The 21,537-nt window shown below is 56.7% G+C and overlaps 1 protein-coding gene and 1 pseudogene across 1 annotated transcript; one reads left to right on the forward strand and one right to left on the reverse strand.

The window, feature by feature from the left end:
- Window positions 1-1,151: 1,151 nt before the first annotated feature.
- Window positions 1,152-17,970, reverse strand: LOC120383803 (class I histocompatibility antigen, F10 alpha chain-like). Its single transcript, XM_039502063.1, has 9 exons — window positions 17,932-17,970; window positions 11,190-11,298; window positions 7,067-7,162; window positions 6,198-6,467; window positions 5,002-5,277; window positions 4,519-4,794; window positions 4,295-4,411; window positions 3,844-3,876; window positions 1,152-3,647 (listed from the first exon to the last, which is right to left on the reverse strand). The coding sequence occupies exons 2-9, from the start codon at window positions 11,293-11,295 to the stop codon at window positions 3,607-3,609; spliced, it is 1,215 nt and encodes a 404-aa protein (XP_039357997.1). The 5' UTR covers window positions 11,296-11,298; window positions 17,932-17,970; the 3' UTR covers window positions 1,152-3,606.
- LOC120383667 lies at window positions 15,941-20,179 on the forward strand (annotated as a pseudogene).
- The last annotated feature ends 1,358 nt before the right edge of the window (window positions 20,180-21,537 follow it).

Genomic DNA, 21,537 nt, shown 5'->3' on the forward strand with positions numbered 1-21,537 from the left:
TCTCCATCACGGGCCCGTGGGTGTGGCTGGCCTGGTGCTGACAGAGCTCAGCCTCAGCTGCACCTAGCCAAGGACATGCCCCACTCAGGAGGTCTAGACACAGGTTAAAACCAGGGCGAAGAACCTGCTGGGAGCCATTGAAGATCAACGAGTCCAAGGAGCCTTTCCCCCAACCCTGTCACTCTTGGGGGAGGGGATTTACCCCCATCACTAACTCCCTGGGATCTGCAGACAGGGGCTGGGGGGAAACCCCCAGGAACGACCCAGCCCCCCCACCCCGGTCTGACCCCCACCTCCCGCACTCACCGGAGCAGCCCCCCGGGATGGCCGCAGCGCAGCTCCCAGCAGCAGCCCGAGCGCCATCGCCGCCCGGCCCTGTCCCGCTGCCCATCAGGAATCGGCTCCTTTCCGACAGTCCTGGGTTCGTGCACGTCCCATCCAATAGCGACGCAGAGAGCAGTCTGCGTCACCGGTCGCTGGGCAGGCTGGCCACGGGAAAGCGCAACTTAGCCGGGATGAGCGCAGCGCGGCGGGGAACCCCGGGCACCACCCCGCCCCCTGGCTAGTGCACCACGGACAGCGCCCCGTGCCTACCCCTGAGTCCCCGACCCCCGGACCTGTGATTAGTGCACTCTGAGCAGCCACCCGCCCCAACCCCTGAGGCTCCACCCCCTGGGACCACCCCATCTTCGCCTTTTCCAGCCTTCAGGTCACAATTTCAAACTTTTCTGGACAAGTACAAAGGGCTGGAAATGTCCCTTTGACTAGCGAAGGCCAGGAGTCTCCCCTGCTCACGTGACTCCAGGAGCTGGGGCTTTAAGGAAACACCAAAGATAGCTAGACTCACACTAGAGTCACAAGAGGTGGCAGCCCTGGCAGTGGGACGCTAGCAGCACCCACCTGGGAACAGCCAGGGCCCATCCTTCACCTTGCTACGGTTGCTGGGCTGGAGTTTGGCCCAGCTGAGAACTTGGCCCCAGGGCTTTAGTTACCAGAACAGCAATTAAGTAACAATGAATTAATTCTCTGCCCATCACTAGCACCTGCTCTAGAGATTTTTATTTATTTATTCTAAGGCCAGACGGCACCATTGGCTCATCTCGTCTGACTTCCAGCAGCACCCAGGCTAGAGAACTTCCAGGTACCATCTGTCATGCTGGGAACTTCAAGCACTTTATTAATTGAATTAATTAAACACCACAGCCCCGCCCCCCTTGCAGTGAGTGATGACACAATAATCCCCAGCGCTTCTAGAGCATTACTGCCCCCACTTCATGGATGAGGAGAGGCACAAAGAGGAAAGTGACTGATATGCTATGTGAAAACAGCAAAGGTGGGAACAAAATCTAGGCATCCTGGCTCCCAGCTTCTAGACCCCACTCCCTTCCCAGAGCCAGGAAAGAACTCAGGAGTCCTGGCTCCCAGCCCCTGTGGATAACAATGACCCAACCCCTGTTTTTTTGGACTTTACAAGACATTCGGCTGGTTACATCATTTCTGGGAACTATTTATGGTTAGTCTCCTCCGCTTGGGGGGGGCTCTGGGCCCTGTGCATTTTGCCCCGTGCTGCAGTACAGTCACTGTGGGCAACATTGATATCGGTGGGTATCGGACCCTGCCCTGGGCCGGTCTCTCCTAGTCTGGGAAGCCAGGCTAAGGGGAGCCTCCCCCATCTAGGACCTCACCCCACTTGGGCAGGTCAGTGGGGGGCATTCATAGGGGCCAAGCCCCAATGCAGCTTCTCGGGGCAGCAGAGGGGGGAGACTGACTGAGACGGACCCATTGTCTAGTGTGTGTCTGGGGGGTGGAGGTGGGGGTGTGTGTGTATCAGACTGGATGGGCCCATGGTCTGTTCCAGGGCAGGTGGGGGGGACATCGGGGTAGATGAGCTCCTGAGTCTGACCTGGCACAGCCATTGCCCTGCCCTGTTGGCAGAGGGCGGCAAAGGGGCAGTTGCATCTCAGGGGGTCTATGAAGTTGAAGAGGGTTTTCCTGGCAGTCGATGCACCATTGCTGGAGCTGGTCCCAGGACAGGAGAGGGACATGCCGGGGGGAGGTCAGAGCTTTTCCCAGCCCAACATCGGCTGGTGGAAGGGAGGAGCCCATGGGCGGCCACGCTCGGTGTCAGGGGATGTGCTCAGAGCGGCACAGCCGGGAACCGGGGCACAGACCGCTCAGCACACGGAATTAACGCGCACCAGGAGAGACCGACAGTTACCACCACGGTAGGGACAGCAGGTTATCGACATGACTCACCACACTGAGAGCATGCCGAGGCCTTGGTTCATCTTACACTGCAACCAGTAACTGGTACCAGCTACAGCCGGGAACCCCACTCTCTGCGGGCCGGGGAAGCAGTGGGGGCTCCCCAGCGCCTGGGGGCTGCTCCAAATCAGCATTGAGATTTACCATCTCTTTATGGTGTGTCCTACAGTAATGTGACCCCAGTGCTCTCTGGGACCGGCCCAGCAAGAGGGGGCTGCAGCTGGCTGGATCCACACGTGACCATTACTAGCAGTAGCTGTGTCTGGTCCCTGAGTTCACCAGGCAGTGAGGCGGGATGCGCCGTGCGCACCCATCCTGACGAAGTGGAGCTGGGGCGATCCATGGGAGGTGGACACCAGCAGGGAGCAGAGCCAGAACCCACCTCTGACTGGGACGAGGGTTTGGGGGCTAATTCCTGCTTGCTGCCCCCAGGAAGAATCGGCAGGTACAGCACTGGGGAGAGGGGAGCTGGGTGCGGAGAGGCTTGGCTGCGTGAGAGGGGAACCAGGCCCTGCAGCTCAGAGCAATGCTGAGCCAGAGTACAGGGGTCTGGGACACAAGGGACGGGTCCTTAAACTGCCTGCACTGTTTATTTGGTGAGCTGTTTGGGGCAGGGTCTGTCTGTCACTGTAGGTCTGGGCATGATGGGGCCCTGATCTCGGTCGGGGTCTGGGCAGCACCCAGCACAACAGGGCCTGATCTCAGTTGTGGTCTGGGCAGCGCCCAGCACGATGGGCCCATGATCTCCGCTAGGGCCTTTAGGGACCACTGTTTTAAATAGTAAAAGACAAACCCGAGCACCATCTGTGCAAAAACACTCCGTGAAGTCAGGGAGTGAATTAGCTCCATGAGTGGGTGCAGGGGAAACACAGCTGGGATCTCAGTGTAGGACACCGGGGCAAAGCCCAGGCAGGGCATCAGCCTGGGAAAGGGCCCCACGGCAGCTGGGCAGGGAGATGAGACACAAAAACCTGTGAGACTCAGAAACAGAAGCCTCAAGGTGTTTGAGCCTAAATCCCTGTAACAAATAGCCACTGACACCCCCAAATCCCTGTAACACACAGCTCTCAACACCCCCAAATCCCTGTAACACAGCCCCTGCCCCCCAATCCCTGTAACAGACGGTCCCCGATGCCCCTTGTCACGAAGAGCTCCCAATGCCGCCAAGTCTCCGTCACTATCACGCATGAGCAAGATGCTAGCGGAGCCCGGCGCCCTGGGCGGGGGGATCATGGGGGTCGGGATCTCAGGGCTGGCAGGGTGTGTAGCTGGGGAAGAGTCACTCTGTGCTGAGCGCCAGGGTCTCACGCTGGGGTATCCGTGGGAACAGGGCCCCTTCCGTCATGATGCGGCACTGGGACCAGCATGCTCTGCAGCTGCTGCTGGGGAGACAGAAGGGACCAGCCCAGAGGTGGTGTCAGTCTATGGTGGGGGGGTGGTCAGGCCTGAGATCCCCCCATAGGAACCCCCCTCCCTGGGGAAATCAGTTCCTTGTTCACCCACTGCCCCTCCCCCATGGGATCCCCACTCCCATCCATGGCACAGGGGATCAGGGCTGGTACCCCAGGTTTTACTCACAGGCAGTTGGGGTGTATCTGGGTCTGACGGGGCCTGGACAGAGAGAGGGAGCAAGTCATTGCAGGGGAATGGGGGGTGTCTAATCTGGGAGCGACTACCCCATCAGATCCCCCCTGCTGCTCCGGGGCCTAACCCAGATGGGAATCCCCTGGTGACCCCCTCATCCCAACTCATCCAGATAGACACCCCCAGTGACCTCAACCCTCCGCCTCATCCAGATGGAGGCAGCCCCCCGCCCCCAGTGATCCTGGCCCCATCTCTCCAGGCCAGACCAACCTTCAGTGCCTGCAAAGAGAGCCCAGGAGCCCCCACCCAGACGCCCGCACTGCGCTCTGCTCAGACAAGACCCTGCTTCCCCACTTCTCTCACTCCCTCTGCCCTCCAGCCCTGCCCCCTCCCTGGGCTCTGCCTCCCCAGCCCTGCCCCCAGAGATCTTCCCCCATCCCTTTACCTGGGTGATTTCTCCTCCACATGATAACACTGGCTACTGCGACACCGGCCCCAGCCAGCATGGCCAGAACGAGGGAGACCAGGACCCCAGGGGACAGGGGCCCCTTCTTACCAGGGACTGTGGGGACGGAGACAGGATACGGTTACTGGGGTGGGAAGGGAGGGAGGCTGGCACGTGGAAATAGAGGCAGGAGGGCTCATGGGGACAGACACACACCCCCTTACCCCAGATAAGTGTGGGCTCCGGCAGGCTGGTGTGCTCCACCTGGCAGGCATAGCGGTGCCTATCCTGCTGCACGGAGATCTCCAGGGATGACTGCGTGTAGTAGGTGCTGTCGGCATTGGGCAGGATCCCGCTGGATTCTGTCTCTGCCAGGATGTCTTCTTCATCCCGCACCCAGGAGATGTGGATGGGACGTGGGTAAAAGCCCCTGGCATGGCAGGAGAGGGTGACGGAGCCGTCGGGGGCATCTCTGCAGGAAACCGAGACCTCAGGGGGCACTGGGCAGAGACAAGACGTTAGAGAATGTGGGAGCATTTTCCTGCACCAGCCCCATCTCTGAGGCCAGGTATGTCCCTACCAGCTGACTGTGCTCAGGCTCCCCTGTCCAGCTGGGTCCCCCTGGGCCAGACCTGGCTGTTTGGGGGCCCCTGATTCCCTCCTCCCACCCACCCCCACCTCTGATGCTGCCGGCTGCTCCCACTCACGCTGGCGCCCCAGGGTCTCCCTGCCATGCTGGACGAGGCTCCTCAGCGTCTCCACACACTCCTGCTGCAGGTAGTGCTGCAGGAACTGGCACCAGGGCCGGTCGGCCTCCCAGCGCTGCTTGGACAGCACAGCTGGCTGCACGGCCGCCACCCACAGCCCCCGCTGCCCGTCAAAGCCGATGAAGTCCTGGCTGTCGTAGGCATATTGCAGCACCCCGGCTTGGGGGGAATCATCCCACAGGGAGCAGCCCACCCGCAGCTGCAGCGTGTGCACCCCTGCCGGGGAAGGGAGAAAGAGGCAGCGTCACATGGTGATTGTGGATGAAGAAGTGCTCGGGGGTCTGCAGAACTATCCGCCACAGGATATTACCAGGGCAGCACTGACAGCCCTACCAGCCTCACTGTGCCACTTCTCCCATTAACCCTCCCCCATAGTCTCCCTCGGGATAAACCCTCTGCCCTCTCTCTGCCCCACATGTCCAAGATCTCTGCCAAAATCCTCTTCCCAACATGGCTCGTCCCCCTGGATCTCCTGGACCTCACTGTATCCTGTCCAAGCTCCTCAGCCCCTGACCCCTGCTCCAAGACCCTTGGTAACCTCTTCCTCCCAGCTGTGTCTCTGCTTTCACAGCCCCCACACCCTTCAGCTTTGTGTCTCCCTGGCTCACCCTCCCAGCACCTGCTCTCTCCTCCTTCAGATCCACTTCCCCTCACCCACCCATCCCGCAGTCCCTGGCACCCGCATGCCCTGCTCTTGCCAAGGTCCTCTTCATCTGCCACCATCCCCCTCTGCCCCGCCTGCCTGCTTCCAGCATTGCCCCCTTCACCTTCCCCCTTGATTCCCCCCCGGCCCCAGCCCTGGATCCTAGTCGCTCCAGCTCCTCACTCAGTCTCCCTCACCCTGCTCCCCTCTCCCCACCAGGTAGCTTTAGCCCCTCGCTGTAACTCACCAGCTCTCTGGGGACAGAGCCTTTCCCATTCCTGCTCTGCATGGGCTGTGCTGTTGGGGGGTTGTTTTGTTACCCCCCCATCACCTTGCAGAGCCCTTTACCCACAGCTCAGCTGGGCAGCAAGAACCCCATTCCCCTCCTCCCCCGTGCTGAGGGTCAGACCCCTAGACAGCCCTTCCCCCTCCCCCACCCAGGGGCCAGTCGGGCTGGATTGGGGGCCCCTCAGGAGTCACCGAGGTCCCTCACCGCCTGTCTGGTTGTAGCGCTCCAGCAGCCGGCCCATGATGCGCTGGAACCCTTCCTTGTACCCCAGCAGCTCCTGTGTCTTGCTCCGGAAATAGCCGGGCTCTACGGCCCGGCGCATCCAGTCCCGGGTGGGGCTCAGCTCCAGGGTGGTGCTGTCATAATAGGCCACCCCCAGACCGTCCACCTGCCCGAGCACAAAGAAGTTGGGGATCCCCTTGGAGCCCTGAACCCCTGTGAACAGGATGTCCCAGCTGTGCTGCACCACTGGACCTGGACAAGAGAACGTGGGTTAGACTGGGCCCCCAGGCCACTCTCTGGGATCCAGATAGCAGGACCCATAACCTCTGATGCTTCCCATATGGGAGAGCCTCACAGCTAGGGAGAGAATCCAGGAGTCCTGGCTCCCAATTACCCACCCCTACTCACCAGACCCCACTCGCCTCCCAGAGCTGGGCTAGAACCCAGAAGTCCAGACTCACAGGCCCCATCCCTGCCCCCCTGCTAGATCCCACTCCCCTCCCAGAGCCAGGAGAACCCAAGAATCCAGGCTCCGAGCACTGCTCTGTGGTGTGTTGAGGGCGGTTGGGGTTGCAGGGTAAGAGCTAGAGGGGCTGTGGAGCCATGTGGGGGCAGCAGTCAGTGTGGACAGAGCAGTCCCAAACACGGTGGGCTGAGCGCTCACCCAGGGGGCAGCCTGCTTTGTCCCTCCCAGGTTTGGGTGCACGTTACCGGCCAGCTCTCAGCAGCACTGGAGCCGCGGTACGAGACAGCCTCCCAGCAGAGCCTTGATCAAACTGTGTGGCCGAGAGCGCAAGAGATGCCCCGCCCCCCCTCCTCGCGTCCCTCTGTCCTGTCCCAGCCCCACTCACCCGCAGCTCCCGCCGCTCCCAGCAGGCAGAACCAGAGCCCCAGCGTCAGGGGGGGCATTCTCCTGGGGAAGGGGCTGCGGCCGCTCTCCCCCAGCCCTGGGGAAGGAAGGACAAACTGCCTGAGAGCCTGAGCCTGGTGCCCTCCCCCTCCCTGCGACTTCTAGTTCCTCTTTTGCTTTCACAGGGGTGCTGCTGCCCATGGGAGCCCGGCCAGCCAATGAGAGCGAGTGAGGGGCCGCAGCGCCGGGGTTTGTTAAAGCAGCATCCCAAGGGGTGATAACGGGGCTTGGTCGGAGCAAGGGCACTATGAAAATACCCGCCGGAGAGGCGATAACATGGTGAGTAAGTGACAGAGCTCGGATAGAACCCAGCAATCCTGGCTCCCCACTGTAACTCTCCTGCCCCTCCCCTCCCAGAGCCAGAGAGAGAACCCAGGAGTCCTGGCTCCCAGCCCCCCGCTCTATCCCACTAGCCCCCACTACCCTCCCAGAGCTGGGATAGAACCTAGGAATCCAGGCTCCCAGCCTAAGGGACCTACCTCTACCATCTACAGTCCAGGAACAGGACCAGCAGATGGCCGCGTGCTGAGAGCTGGACCTTTCAGGCTGAAAACAGCTTTATCCCAACCCTGGTGGTCTGGTGTTCTTGGGGTGGTGTGAAGGTGGGATCCCTGTAGGACTCACCCTCACCAGAGCTCAGTGAGGCCAAGATCACCACAGAATTCAAAGCAAGGGCAGGCATTTATATGGCTCAGGCGAGGATCCTGTTATACCAGGGGCAGGGTCAGCGCAACCCATTAGGCGACCTAGGCGGTCACCTAGGACGTTAACATTTGAGGGGTGGCGACCATGGGGGCCAGATCTTCGGACACCCCAATTGTCGGTGGTATTTCAGGGGCGGGACCTTCCGCCGCCTAGGGTGCCAAAAAAGCTGGCAGCGCTCCTGACCAGGGGGAGGATATAAGGGGTCTGAACTGTGCTATCATAGAATCATAGAATTATAGAATCTCAGGGTTGGAAGGGACCTCAGGAGGTCATCTAGTCCAACCCCCTGCTCAAAGCAGGACCAAACCCAACTAAATCATCCCAGACAGGGCTTTGTCAAGCCTGACCTTAAAAACCTCTAAGGAGATTCCACCACCTCCCTAGGTAACCCATTCCAGTTCTTCACCACCCTACTAGTGAAAAAGTTTTTCCAAATGTCCAACCTAAACCTCCCCCTCTGCAACTTGAGACCATTACTCCTTGTTCTGTCATCTTCTACCACTGAGAACAGTCTAGATCCATCCTCTTTGGAACCCCCTTTCAGGTAGTTGAAAGCAGCTATCAAATCCCCCCTCATTCTTCTCTTCTGCAGACTAAACAATCCCAGTTCCCTCAGCCTCTCCTCATAAGTCATGTGCTCCAGCCCCCTAATCATTTTTGTTGCCCTCCGCTGGACTCTCTCCAATTTATCCACATCCTTCTTGTAGTGTGGGGCCCAAAACTGGATACAGTACTCCAAATGAGGCCTCACCAGTGCTGAGTAGGGGAATGATCACATCCCTCGATCTGCTGGAAATGCCCCTACTTATACAACCCAAAATGCCATTAGCCTTCTTGGCAACAAGGGCACACTGTTGACTCATATTCAGCTTTTCGTCCACCGTAACCCCTAGGTCCTTTTCTGCAGAACTGCTGCCCAGCCATTCGGTCCCTAGTCTGTAGCAGTGCATGGGATTCTTCCGTCCTAAGTGCAGGACTCTGCACTTGTCCTTGTTGAACCTCATCATATTTCTTTTGGCCCAATCCTCTAATTTGTCTAGGTCCCTCTGTATCCTATCCCTACCCTCCAGCGTATCAACCACTCCTCCCAGTTTAATGTCATCTGCAAACTTGCTAAGGGTGCAGTCCACACCATCCTCCAGATCGTTAATGAAGATATTGAACAAAACCGGCCCCAGCACCGACCCTTGGGGCACTCCACTTGATACCGGCTGCCAACTAGACATGGAACTATTGATCACTACCCGTTGAGCCCGACCATCTAGCCAGTTTTCTATCCACCTTACCGTCCATTCATCCAGCCCAGACTTCTTTAACTTGCTGGCAAGAATATTGTGGGAGACTGTATCAAAAGCTTTGCTAAAGTCTAGAAATAGCACATCCACTGCTTTCCCCTCATCCACAGAGCCGGTTATCTCATCATATGTCAGGGGACAAGCCCGTTGCTGATGGAGTCAGGGGAAAATGAAGGGAACTTTAACCCCCACTTTTCATACAGTCTGTTGAACACCCAGGGTCTGCTCCAGGGTGGCCATAGCGGGGTGGGGGAGACTGGGCTAGAGGGGCCCAGAGGTCCGACCTTTTGTGGAGGTCTCTGAAGGGAGCATTCAAATCATTTAGAAGGGCCTCCTGTGTAACACAGTGCATCACAGCCAGGGAGCCCTGTATCCAGCCCATATCTGCTGGTTGAGCTAGAGTATGTTTTTAAAGAGATGTCCAAGCTCCATTTAAAGACTGTAAGTGTCTGTAAATACACCACAGCCCTAGATAAACTGGCAGTGGGGAGTCCGCTCCCTGCTAAAACCTTGTCCCTTATTTCTAGTCTAAATTTGTCTCGTGTCAGCTCTCAGCCGTGATGTTACAGGGCCCTCTGTGCCCAGAAATCTCCCTGTGTGTATGCACAGACCGGGAGTCATGTCACCCCTCAGACAGCCAGACCAGAGCTGAGTTTCTTTTTCCTGATGTAAAATTTTCAAATATGTCTAGGGGTGAGATTGTCAAAGGGAGGTACCTAAAGCTGACTACTGGTGTGCTGCACTCGGGCTCCAGGCACCCCAGGGGAAGAACAGGGGGTCTGAACCCCAAAGAATTATTAATTGAATCAACTGATCATGTACAGTAGTATTGTCCTCTGTCAGCAGGGCTGGTGCAACCATTTAGGCGACCTAGGCAGTTGCCTAGGGCGCTAGGATTTGGGGGGCACAATTTTCTTCGGCAGAAACTGCGTCAGCTGGATCTTCGGCTGCCCCGGTCGCCACTGGCATTTAGGCAGAGGGAGCTGGGGCAGGGGAGCGCAGGGAGGGCCGCCTGCAGCAAGTAAGTGAGGGGGCAGCACGCAGGGGAACTCCCCGCCTCAGTTCACCCCTGCCCCGCTTCCTCCCCAAGCACGCCGTGGCCGCTTCACTTCTCCTGTCTCCCAGGCTTGTGGCGCCAATCAGCTTAGGCGCCGCAAGCATGGGAGGCAGGAGAAGTGAAGCAGCCATGGCGTGCTCAGGGAGGAGGCGGAGCAGGGGTGAGCTGGGGTGGGGGGGTGCCTCAGGGCGGAGGGTGTGGGGTGGGAGCTGCCGCAAGAGAGGTGTCTCAGGGCAGAGGAGGAGCTGCCATGGGGGTGCCTCAGGGGGGAGGGAAGGAGCTGCTGTGGGGGGGGGTGCCTCAGGGTGGGGTCCGGGGGAGGGAGGGCACAAGATGGAAGTTTCGCCTAGGGCGCGAAACATCCTTGCACTGGCCCTGTCTGTCAGTGCATTGAGTGAGGGCTTTTCTGAAAACAGGCAACGCCCTGGTGATGAACTCCATCGTGCAGTGTCGCTGCTAACACTACATGAGGGATTGTGGCTCTGCACGGACAAGACGCTTTAAAGTATGTGCCCAGACAAAGGGAGAGGCAGGTCGTCTCCCAGACAGGGGGGATGGAGCATCCATCTGGCTGCAGTGTAAATTCATCATTGTGCAACCAAACCAATTAAAATCCCTGTCACATGGTTGTCACCAGGGGTGGGGAGGAGTCACCTGGAAGAGCAGACCCCCCGGGGCCAAGCCTGGCTCTGGGTGCCAGGGCAAAGCAGTGCCCCAGGGGACCTGCACATGCCAGCCTCTTAGCTGCAGCCATTTGAGCCAGCCGGAGCAGCTTTACCACCCGTGGCTTGGTCTTTGGCACTGGCTGGACAGGCTTTGCCTCCATAAAAATTCATGTGAGCTCCTCGCAAGTTCTGTCATTTGTGTGTCAGCAGCATGGGCAGTGTTAAGGCAGCCCTGTGCACAGCGCCAAACAGCTGCAAGGGGAGCTGAGAGCTGGGGTTGTGTGAGGCCCACGCTGGTGCTTTTCCTGTCTCGGGGCAGTTCAAACTTCTCCTTTGCTTTACCACAGCCACGAAGAAGCAAATTCAGTGCTGGCTTCATGTAGAGACAGGTCGAAAGGAAAGACAGACGCAGCCAAGCTACAGCAGGGAAGGTCTCCATTGTATTCATCCACTGCAAAAAGACACACACAGGGAAATAGACAGAGGCTGAGCTCCACCCAACTCCCCTCCTCTCTGCTTTTGGGAGGTGAGAGACACCCCCCCCCCTCGTTGCTGCCCCCTAGTCTCATGCCCTTTGCACAGGTCAGACATATTCAGATGACCCAGCAGACCCCTCAGCTACGCTCCCCCGCCTCTAGGACACTTGGCAGGGGACTGATTGTCGCTCGCCCCTCTCCCACTGCTGGGTTTTCCTGGGGGCACACAAGGCTCTTGTTGTGTATTTGGTTGTCATGGCTTTTGTTCCTATGGCAACTGAGTTAGATTATTAGGGGATAGCTCGGCCAGCTTCAGCCGGCTGAGTGAGCTCTCTGTGTCTGTAAATAAAATGGTGGTTTTGTTAGCTGTCTGCTCTCTGGCCTCAAGTGATTTCTTCCTAAACCGGCTGCCCCCAAGGATATAACAAGTGGCGACGATGGATGGGATCCTGGTGCTGCTCCAGTAACAGAAGGAAGTAGAAGTCAAGATACAGAACAAACAAATAAAAATACTGATTGTTTGCACTGACTGTGAAAGTGAAACTAAAAATCATGCTTACTCTGACCAGGCCACTGGAACCTTTTGATGAGAATACAGAGCAGTGGCATGTGTATACTGAGCGTTTTGAGCTTTTTGGTATTGCAAATGACATTACAGAAACGAAGAAGGTGCCAATATTCTTAAGTGTTGTAAGGGCTAAAACCTACTCCCTCCTACGCAGCTTACTACATCCTGTTAAGCCTGAGACTAAATCTTACAGTGACATTGTGGAAATCCTGGGGTCCCATTTTTCCCCAAAACCACTGGTAATTCCTGAAAGATATAGGTTCCACAAAAGAGACCAAAAGGAAGATGAAACAGTTGTACAATTTGTAGCCATTTTAAAAAAGCTAGCAGAACACTGTGAATTTAAAGAGATGATGCCCTGCGTGACAGGTTAGTGTGTGGCCCCTACAGTGAAGCTATACGGAAGCGCCTACTGACAGAGGCTCAGCTTACCTTACAGAAGGCTGTTGATATTGCTGTCTCCATGGAACTGGCTACAAGGGAGGTGCAATACATCGGTGCATCCCCTAGGGTGCAAAAAGTGTCACAAGAACTGACCCACAAAACGGTGCAGAGTCAAGAATGTTACCGCTGTGGTAAGCCGGGTCACCAGGCATCAGAATGCTGGTGTAAGGACCTGGTGTGTCGACACTGTGGCAAAAAGGGACACATTGAGTGTGCCTGTAAACAAAAGAAAAATAGGCCTGTGGTGTGGCCGACAAAAAGAGGAACCCTGCATACCCTAGAGCAGACCCAGGATGATCAAGGTGACACCTCAGCGCAAGAGGAAGTGCCACTGCATGTTTTGTCTTTGGCAGTGGGCTCACATGAATACTGGGTAACCCCGTTATTGGATGGCAAACCTATACGCGTGGAACTGGACACTGGTGCAGCCGTCTCGCTGGTCTCCGAGACTGTGTATAAAGAAAAGCTACAGCATCTTCCGCTTAAGGCAACAAAAACGGTTCTGAAGACGTATACGGGAGAAGCTGTGCCCAGGTTGGGCACTATTGATGTTAAGGTGGAGCTCAATGGACAGGCGGCTAAATTGCCACTGTTTGTGGTGAGAGGTAACTACCCAGCCTTAATGGGTAGGTCTTGGCTTGGGAAGATTCAACTGAACTGGGCAGAAGTGCACCGGATGACTAAAGAATAAACCAGTCTAGCCCCTATACTAAGGAAACATGCTGCTGTTTTTGGAGATGATTTGGGAAGTATGAAGGGAATCACTGTGACATTGAACATTAAAACTGGCAGTCCACCAAAATATCTGAAAGCTCGAACTGTGCCATATGCCATCAGGCCAAAAGTTGAAGCAGACCTGGAGCGCCCGGTCACCAATGGAGTCGTAATACCAGTTACCCATAGCTCATGGGCCACTCCTATCGTTCCAATAGTGAAGAAAGATGGCTCTCTCCGGATTTGCGGTGATTTTAAAGTCACTGTCAAGCCAGTGTTGTGTGCAGAGCAATACCCGCTTCCCTGCATCGATGACCTCTTCGCAGGCCTGGCTGGGGGACAAAAGTTCAGTAAGATTGATCTGAGTCAAGCATATTTACAGATGCACGTTGATGAAAAGTCCCAAGAGCTGTTGACTATTGTGACTCATAAGGGGCTTTATCGATACTGTCGCCTACCCTTCGGAATAACATCTGCTCCCGCCCTGTTCCAGAGGGCTATGGACCAGATCTTGTGTGGCTTGTCAGGAGTTCAGTGCTATCTGGATGATATCCTGGTCACTGGAAGAAATGAAGGGGATCACTTAAAGAATTTAGAGGCTATCCTACAAAGACTGGAAGAGTATGGCCTACGAGTTCGCAAAGACAAGTGTGAATTCTTCAAGCCCTCTGTTGAATATTTGGGACACATCATTGATTCTGCAGGTCTTCATAAGGCCCCTGCAAAAGTTGAAGCTATTGTGGAGGCTCCCCCACCTCGAAATGTAAGCCAGCTGCGCTCGTTTCTGGGACTACTGAACTATTGTGGAAAGTTCATCTCACAGTTAGCCACACTGCTAAAACCACTTCATGAGCTCCTTGGGCAGAACAAGGCCTGGAAGTGGACTGAAGCCTATGATGTTGCATTTAACAAAGCTAAGGATGCATTGCTAAATTCTGAAGTTCTAACGCACTTTGATCCATCCTTACCCCTACAATTGGCCTGCGATGCCTCCCCTTATGGAGTGAGAGCAGTCGTGTCACACATTATGCCTTTGGGAGAAGAGAGACCTATTGCTTTTGCTTCACGCACTCTAAGCAAAGCAGAAACTAACTACGCCCAAATCGAACGTGAGGCATTAGGAATTGTTTTTGGAATTCGGAAGTTTCATCAGTACCTGTTTGGGCGAAAGTTTACTCTTCTCACAGACCATCGAGCTCTGACATCAATTTTTGGACCCTACACAGGCATTCCCCCGTTAGCTGCTAGTCATATGCAACGTTGGGCATTGTTACTTTCAGCACACACATATGAAATCAAATATCGGAAATCCACCCTGCACGGCAATGCAGATGGCCTCTCAAGGTTGCCTTTGCCGGTCAAACATCAAGATAGTGCCCAAAAGGAAATCTTCTACTTTGAACAGGTAGAGAATACACCCATCACTGCTACTCAGATAAAGAAGGCAACCCGCGTTGACCCAGTATTGTCCCAAGTTATGGACCTGGTGATGCATGGAAATTCTCGACAAACCTCTCCGATCTCATCTGACCTTGTTCCCTACATGTCCAGGAGGACGGAGTTATTGGTCCAATCTGGTTGTTTGTTGTGGGGGAGACGTGTCATTATTCCACCACCACTGAGATCACAGATGTTAGAACAGCTACATTCTGGTCACTGTGGAATAGTGCGCATGAAGGAAATTGCACGAAGCTATTTTTGGTGGCCTGGATTGGCAAAAGCTTGTATGTCATGTCAGGGTGTGAGGAATGCACCCCAGTGGGCACCCCTACACCCATGGGACTGGCCTGAAAACGCATGGCAACGTATTCACGTTGACTTTGCTGGCCCCCTTGAAGGAAGCATGTTCTTGGTGGCAATAGATGCCCATTCTAAATGGCCAGAAGTCTCTATAATGCAGTCCACTACTGTAGAGAGTACTATCCAAAAACTACGAGGGCTCTTTAGTCGTTTTGGTCTGCCAGAACAACTTGTGAGCGACAACGGACCACAGTTCGTCTCTCAGGAGTTTCAAAATTTTATGAAGGCAAATGGGATACACCACATCACGTCAGCACCATATCATCCGTCCACCAATGGATTAGCTGAAAGATTTGTGCAGACAATGAAAAACGCTTTGAAATCAGCAAGGGGACAACACTCCATTCAAACGCGTCTGGATACCTTCTTACTTTCCTACAGAAACACACCTCATGCTACGACCCAGGCATCCCTGGCCTTTCTAATGATGGGACGACAGCTGCGCACTTGTTTTGATCTGCTGAAACCTTCTGAACCCAGACAAACTGTGCAACATCAGCAGCAATATCAAGTCATCAGACAGGCACCCAGAGCAAAAGACCGAACCTTTAGCCCGGGACAGCCAGTTTTGGCTCGGAATTATATTTCCAGAGCTAAATGGGTCCCGGCCACAGTCATCACTCAAACAGGACCTGTTTCCTACACAGTCCGGACTGCAGAGAATCTTACCTGGCGGCGACATGTAGATCAGCTGTTGCCAGGTCATCAGGGGCGGCTCCAGGCACCAGCAAAACAAGCTGCTGCCTAGGGCGGCAAAATATAGGGGGCGGCAAAAGGCTGCAGTCAGGCGGGGCCGCGCTACCGGCTCCACTTGGGGGAGAGGGGGGGGCCCTTACCGGTAGTGCGGCCCCGCCTGGCTGCAGAAGACAGGCCGCTCCTCCTCCGCTTGTTCCCCCGGTCCTAAACAGCCCGGCAGCAGCTTGGCTGGGGGGGGCGGGGCTGAGCTCCGCCCCGCTCAGAGCTGCGTGGTCAGGGGGCGGGGCTACAAGCTCCGGGCCCAGCAGAGGCAGCTGAGCTGAGCCTGGGGCTTGCGGCCCCGCCCCCTCCCCACGTGGCTCTGAGCGGGGAAGAGCTCAGCCCCGTCCGGAGCCATGCGGCTGCCGCGCTGTGAGCCGGGGTAAGCAGCCGGGCGGGGCTCGGGCCGTGGCTCGGGGCTCGAGGTGGGGGCTCGGGCTGCGGGTCGGGGCTCGGGGCTCGGGCCCGCGCCGCTCGGGCGTGGGGGCTCGGGCGGGCCGGGTCTCGGGGTGGGGGCTCGGGCGCGGGCTAGGCCGCGCTGCTCGGGAGGGGGCGGGGCTGGGGCGTTCGCGCCGCTGGGGCTCGGGCCGCGCCGCGGGGGGGGGCTTGGGCGGTGCTGCGCCGCTTGGGGGGCGGGGGCTGGGGGCCGTGGGCCGCGCCCCTGGGGGGGGTGGGGGCTCGGGCTGCATTCCGCGCCGCTGGGGGTGGGGCGGCGCTCTCCTTTTCTGCCTGGGGTGGCAGAAATCCTAGAGCCGGCCCTGCAGGTCATGCCAGTCCTCAGGACACATCTGCAGTTGAGGGGTCTGACTTCATCTCTTCTGGTGAGACACCGAATCACGAATCACCTATTCCTGACTGTTCTCCTCCATTACTGCTGGCGGCTGAGATGCCCCTTTGCCCATGTCATAAACAGTTAGTTAAGGATTAAGGTCTCTTTTACCTGTAAAGGGTTAACAAGCAGTACCTGAAAAACACCTGACCAGAGGACCAATCAGGGACAAGATAATTTCAAATCTCTGTGGAGGGAAGCCTTTGTCTGTGTTCTTTGTTTTAAGTGTTCATTCTCTCTTTGGATCTAAGAGAGGCAGACATGTCTCCAAGTTCTCCTGGAGTAGTTCCTACTACCCAATAGTGAGTATTAATTAGAAAGGCGAAGTTTTTGGGGGAACAGGCTGTGTATCAGACACTTAAATCTGACTGGTGGCAGCGAGAACCAGTTATATTATTAGGGGATAGCTCGGCCAGCTTCAGACGGCTGAGTGAGCTCTCTGTGTCTGTAAATAAAATGGTAGTTTTGTTAGCTGTCTGCTCTCTGGCCTCAAGTGATTTCTTCCTAAACCGGCTGCCCTAAGGATATAACAGCTCTGAGGGCAGACTGTGGGGAGCAGTAAGGCTGAAAGGGGCAGCCCTGAGAACCCCAGAGCTAGACCACAATACCTAAGGGTCCTTCACCCTGATTGCTGAGGGGAACTGGCCGATGGCCTCTTTCCCCGTTAACCATGGGCTCGGTGCACGTCCTGCCTGGACGGTGGATCTCTAGATGGTAAGGGCAGAGGGGCCCATCATGATCTTATCTGACCGGCTCCATCACACGGCCCAGGGAATGGCACCATGCTAGAGCCAGCCCTGCTGTGGGAGACAGGAGCTGGGGTTCACCTGAACCCACATATCCCAGCTGGGGGCCGGGCCATGTTCTGAAATGGCTTCTGTTCCTCACTCCCAGGCCTGGTGCTGGCTCAGCCCTGGAGCAGGTAGAGCAGGAGGCTTCAGCCCAGCCCAGCACTCACACAGCAGCTGTTATGGCTCTCATTTCCATCACATTGTCTAGGGCAGGAGCAGCGCCCAGCAGCAGGAGGGCTCAGGGCACAAACACAGCAATTATTGAAATGCCTCCATCGCTTCACGGTTCACTGCCACTCCTGTCAGTGATACTCCTGGCCAACGCTCCATCAAGTGGCAAAGCAAACAGCAGAGAGGGGCCCAGAGCACCTCCCAAGACACGCCAGAGGAAATGGGAAGGGGCTGCTGGGCGGCTACAGAGCCATCGGTCTGTGCTGGTTTTGTCTCCCTGGGATCCCTCCAGGCACAGCTTCCGACAGGCCCCGTTATGCTGCACAAAGGAAGCAGAGGGAGTGTCAGGACCGATCCCAGAGCAGCAACCAGGCAGAGAGGGGCTTGCTACAGACAGACGGGAGAACAGAGCTCACTGCCCCGCGGGCAGGGGCAGCTCTAGGCACCAGCAAAACAAGCTGCTGCCTAGGGCGGCAAAATATAGGGGGCGGCAAAAGGCTGCAGTCAGGCGGGGCCGCGCTACCAGCTCCGCTTGGGGGAGGGGGGGGGGCCTTACCGGTAGCGCGGCCCCGCCTGGCTGCAGAAGACTGGCCGCTCCTCCTCCGCTTGTTCCCCCGGTCCTAAACAGCCCGGCAGCAGCTTGGCTGGGGGGGGCGGGGCTGAGCTCCGCCCCGCTCGGAGCTGCGTGGTCAGGGGGCGGGGCTACAAGCTCCGGGCCCAGCAGAGGCAGCTGAGCTGAGCCTGGAGCTTGCGGCCCCGCTCCCTCCCCACGTGCCTCTGAGCGGGGAAGAGCTCAGTCCCCTCCGGAGCCATGCGGCTGCAGCGCTGTGAGCCGGGGGTAAGCAGGCGGGGCGGGGGCTCGGGCCGCGGGCCGGGTCTCGGGGGGTGGGGGCTCGGGCCGCGGGCTAGGGCCGCGCTGCTCGTGAGGGGGGCGGGGGCTAGGGCGGCGCTCCGCGCCGCTGGGGGGGGGCTAGGGCGGTGCTGCGCCGCTTGGGGGGCGGGGGCTGGGGGCCGTGGGCCGCGCCCCGGGGCTCGGGCTGCACTCCGCGCCGCTGGGGGTGGGGCGGCGCTCTCCTTTTCTGCCTGGGGCGGCAGAAATCCTAGAGCCGGCCCTGCCCGCGGGTCCTGCTCCTGTCAGGCTGTAAGCCCCCCTTTACCCGACAGTGTCACTCCCAGAGGAGCCCAGTGGGGGCAGTCCCAGGACAGCAGGTCCCTGCGCTGCTCCCTGGGGGCTCTGACCTTTGGGGGAGATTGTCCACTACTTCTAGCCTGTGCAAGGTAACGAGCCAGCAGCCTTTGTGGACTGAGGGCTGGGTCTCCCCAAGAGCAGGTGCAGCAAAGGGCCTCATGGGCCCTCCTCTGGTGGGGAGGGGGGGCTCAGTGTTCGTTCGCTATTTGGCACATCATGAATCCCACTGGGGTCCATCCCCTTCTTTTGCTCTCGTGCCCACCCTTCCCCTCATCCCCTGAAGCCCCCAGTAACCTGCCACTCCTTTCACCCCCCTCTGCCCCTGGTGCCTGCTCCTTTTGCCCCCCACTGTCCTTGTGTCTGCCCCACCCCCTCTACTCCTGTCACCTGCCCCTCCCCTTTCCTCTCCCAGCATCAGCCTGTCCCTTCCCCTCTCCCTCCCCCTCACTGACACCGTCCCACCCTCCCCGCTCCTCCTGCCCTTTTCCTGCTCATTATCTCCTCACAGGCAGAGGGGCCCTGACTCCCCTCAGGCAACAACCCCTCCCCCCCCCACAGTGATTAACAGGGATGCAGGTTAATTTCCCTTTGATCCCAGTGACCAGCCCCTGCCTCCGGCTCTGACTCTGTGACTCTCTCCTCAGTGGACGTGACTCTGGATCCAGACACGGCAAATCCCAACCTCGTCCTGTCTGAGGATCGGAAACGTGTGAGAGACAGAGACAAACGCCAGGATCTGCCCGACAACCCTGAGAGATTTGATCCTTGTGTCTCTGTCCTGGGTGCTGAGGGATTCGTGGGCGGGAGGTGTTACTGGGAGGTGGAGGTGGGAGACAAGACGAGATAGACTCTGGGGGTTTGTAGGAAATCTGTGAGCAGGAAGGGGAAGGTCACACTCAGCTGAGGATGGATACTGGGCCGTGTGGCTAGAGGATGGGGAATACAAGGCCTTTACCACCCCTTCGACCTCCCTCCCCGTGAGCGTCAGGCCCAGCCGGGTGGGGATTTTCCTGGACTATGAGGCGGGCGAGGTCTCGTTTTACAATGTGACTGACAGGTCCCATCTCTTCACTTTCACTGGCACCTTCTCCGGGATGCTCCGCCCTTATTTCAGGCCTGGTTACAACACTTGGGGTAAAAACGCGGCTCCCCTGATAATCTGCCCGGTCCCAGCTCAGGCCGGAGGGAATCTCGGTCCCTGACAGTGACCCCGCGGCACGGACTGGCCTCTCCCAGCCCTGCTGCTCTTTCTGCCCCCAGTCCGGCAACTGGACTTTTTGTGCTGACCAGACACTGTCAGTTTCCCTTTTCAACTGAAGTTTCAGTCAAAAACCAGACACCTGGCAACCCCCAGCCCCTACCTTCCCCGTCCCCTGCCCCAGGGGTAGCAGATGGGGGTGGATGGGGTCATTCACTCCTGTCAGAATTTTCTACCCCTTTGAAATCTCAATGTAAAATATGAAAGAAAAAGGATTCGCTACCTTCAAAGAAACAGGGCACAGCTCAGCCTGTTAGGTAGGCTGGAGACTCACACTTCATTCACACACACAACACTGAGGTGCTTTGGGAAGCATAGTAACAAAGAAGAGATTTAACTGATACTAAGCAAGAGAAAGAGACAAATTTCAAACAGACAAAGAAAACAAAACACACTTTGTACTGACTAAAACTGAATCTTAAGAGTCACAATCTTGGCCTTAGCAGTTTCCAGACTAACATCTCAGTTTTCCTAACAGACCTTATTTGATGTCCCTGTACGGTACAAAAATTCTCTATTGAATCTGCTGTTTTGATTGCTTTGCCTTTTGGTTTCAGACCCTCTGTTCTCCTTCTGGGGTGCCTGGACTAGGGTGACCAGACAACAAGTGTGAAAAATCACGATGGGGGTGGGGGGTAATAGGAGCCTATATAAGAAAAAGACCAAAAAATCAGGACTGTCCGTATAAAATCAGGACATCTGGTCACCCTAGCCTGGACCCTGATTGTAACATCTCTCTTCTAGTCTCTGTCCCAGGCGCTTACACAGATGTATGCTGCAGCCAGCCCAGCTCAGAGAGCAGTTGGGAGAGATGATCACATCCTGTCAAACCAAGCAGGATGGGTCCCATTGAGGCTTAGATGGAAGATCCCATGCATCTCCTGGAGGTAAGAACTGTTCCTCTTCTGGGCACTTGGGGCTGTTGCAACAAAGAGGGGGCTCCTGTTACATAGACTAGTTGTCATCGCAACAAAGAATCCTGTGGCACCTTATAGACTAACAGACGTTCCGCAGCATGAGCTTTCGTGGGTGAATACCCACTTCTTCAGATGCCTCCTAAAAACTGCTTACCTAGGACTTACGAAGTCCAGACCCAGTTTGAGGCTCCATCCCTGAGGCCTATTGGCAGAGTCCCAGAGCAGCTAATCGGCCCCCGGGACCTCCTCAGACCAACAGCAGGAACAAGAAGCTGTCTGAACACCCGAGCTCCCCTGTCTTCTGGACCATGTGTTAGCTGTTCCTGTTCCCACTCCCCAGGCTTGATTTTCTGTTACCATTCCTAATGTCTGATTTGCGTCCATTTATTTTTTTTATGTAGAGATGGTTTGGTTTGGCCAATGTACATGGCAGAGGGGCATTCCTAGCACCCCCGGGCAAAGGAAGAAGCTGGCACCTATGGCCTTGTGTGCCTCACTCTGTCCTAACTTGGCTCCACAGGCAGGGTGCTTTGATGAACTTCTAATCCTGGTGAAATTCTGCACCACTGGGCAAGCACAGAATTTTTTTCCCACAGAAAATGCATTCGACTCCAGAAGTGCTGCAGTTGCACCTTTCCCCCCCCCAGAGGATGCGGTGGTGCCAGAACAGCCCGCTGAGTTCATGCTCCGGGCTATTCTTGTGCCACGGCAGCCTCTGGTGGCAAAGAGGTGGAACTACAGCACTTCTTGGGCATAGTCAACTTCACTTTCTTGGGCCCAGGAAGCTGCTTCCCAAAC

Source organism: Mauremys reevesii, linkage group 15 (assembly GCF_016161935.1).
Source record: "Mauremys reevesii isolate NIE-2019 linkage group 15, ASM1616193v1, whole genome shotgun sequence".
Taxonomy (NCBI): domain Eukaryota; kingdom Metazoa; phylum Chordata; order Testudines; family Geoemydidae; genus Mauremys; species Mauremys reevesii.

Coding starts and splice junctions, on each gene's coding strand:
- LOC120383803 (XM_039502063.1), bottom strand. CDS start 11,295: ATGAATACAATGGAGACCTTCCCTGCTGTAGCTTGGCTGCGTCTGTCT. Junction 5,278..6,197: donor GCGCTACAACCAGACAGGCG/GTGAGGGACCTC, acceptor CTTCCCCGGCAG/GGGTGCACACGCTGCAGCTG. Junction 4,412..4,518: donor GGAGCCCACACTTATCTGGG/GTAAGGGGGTGT, acceptor CCGTCCCCACAG/TCCCTGGTAAGAAGGGGCCC.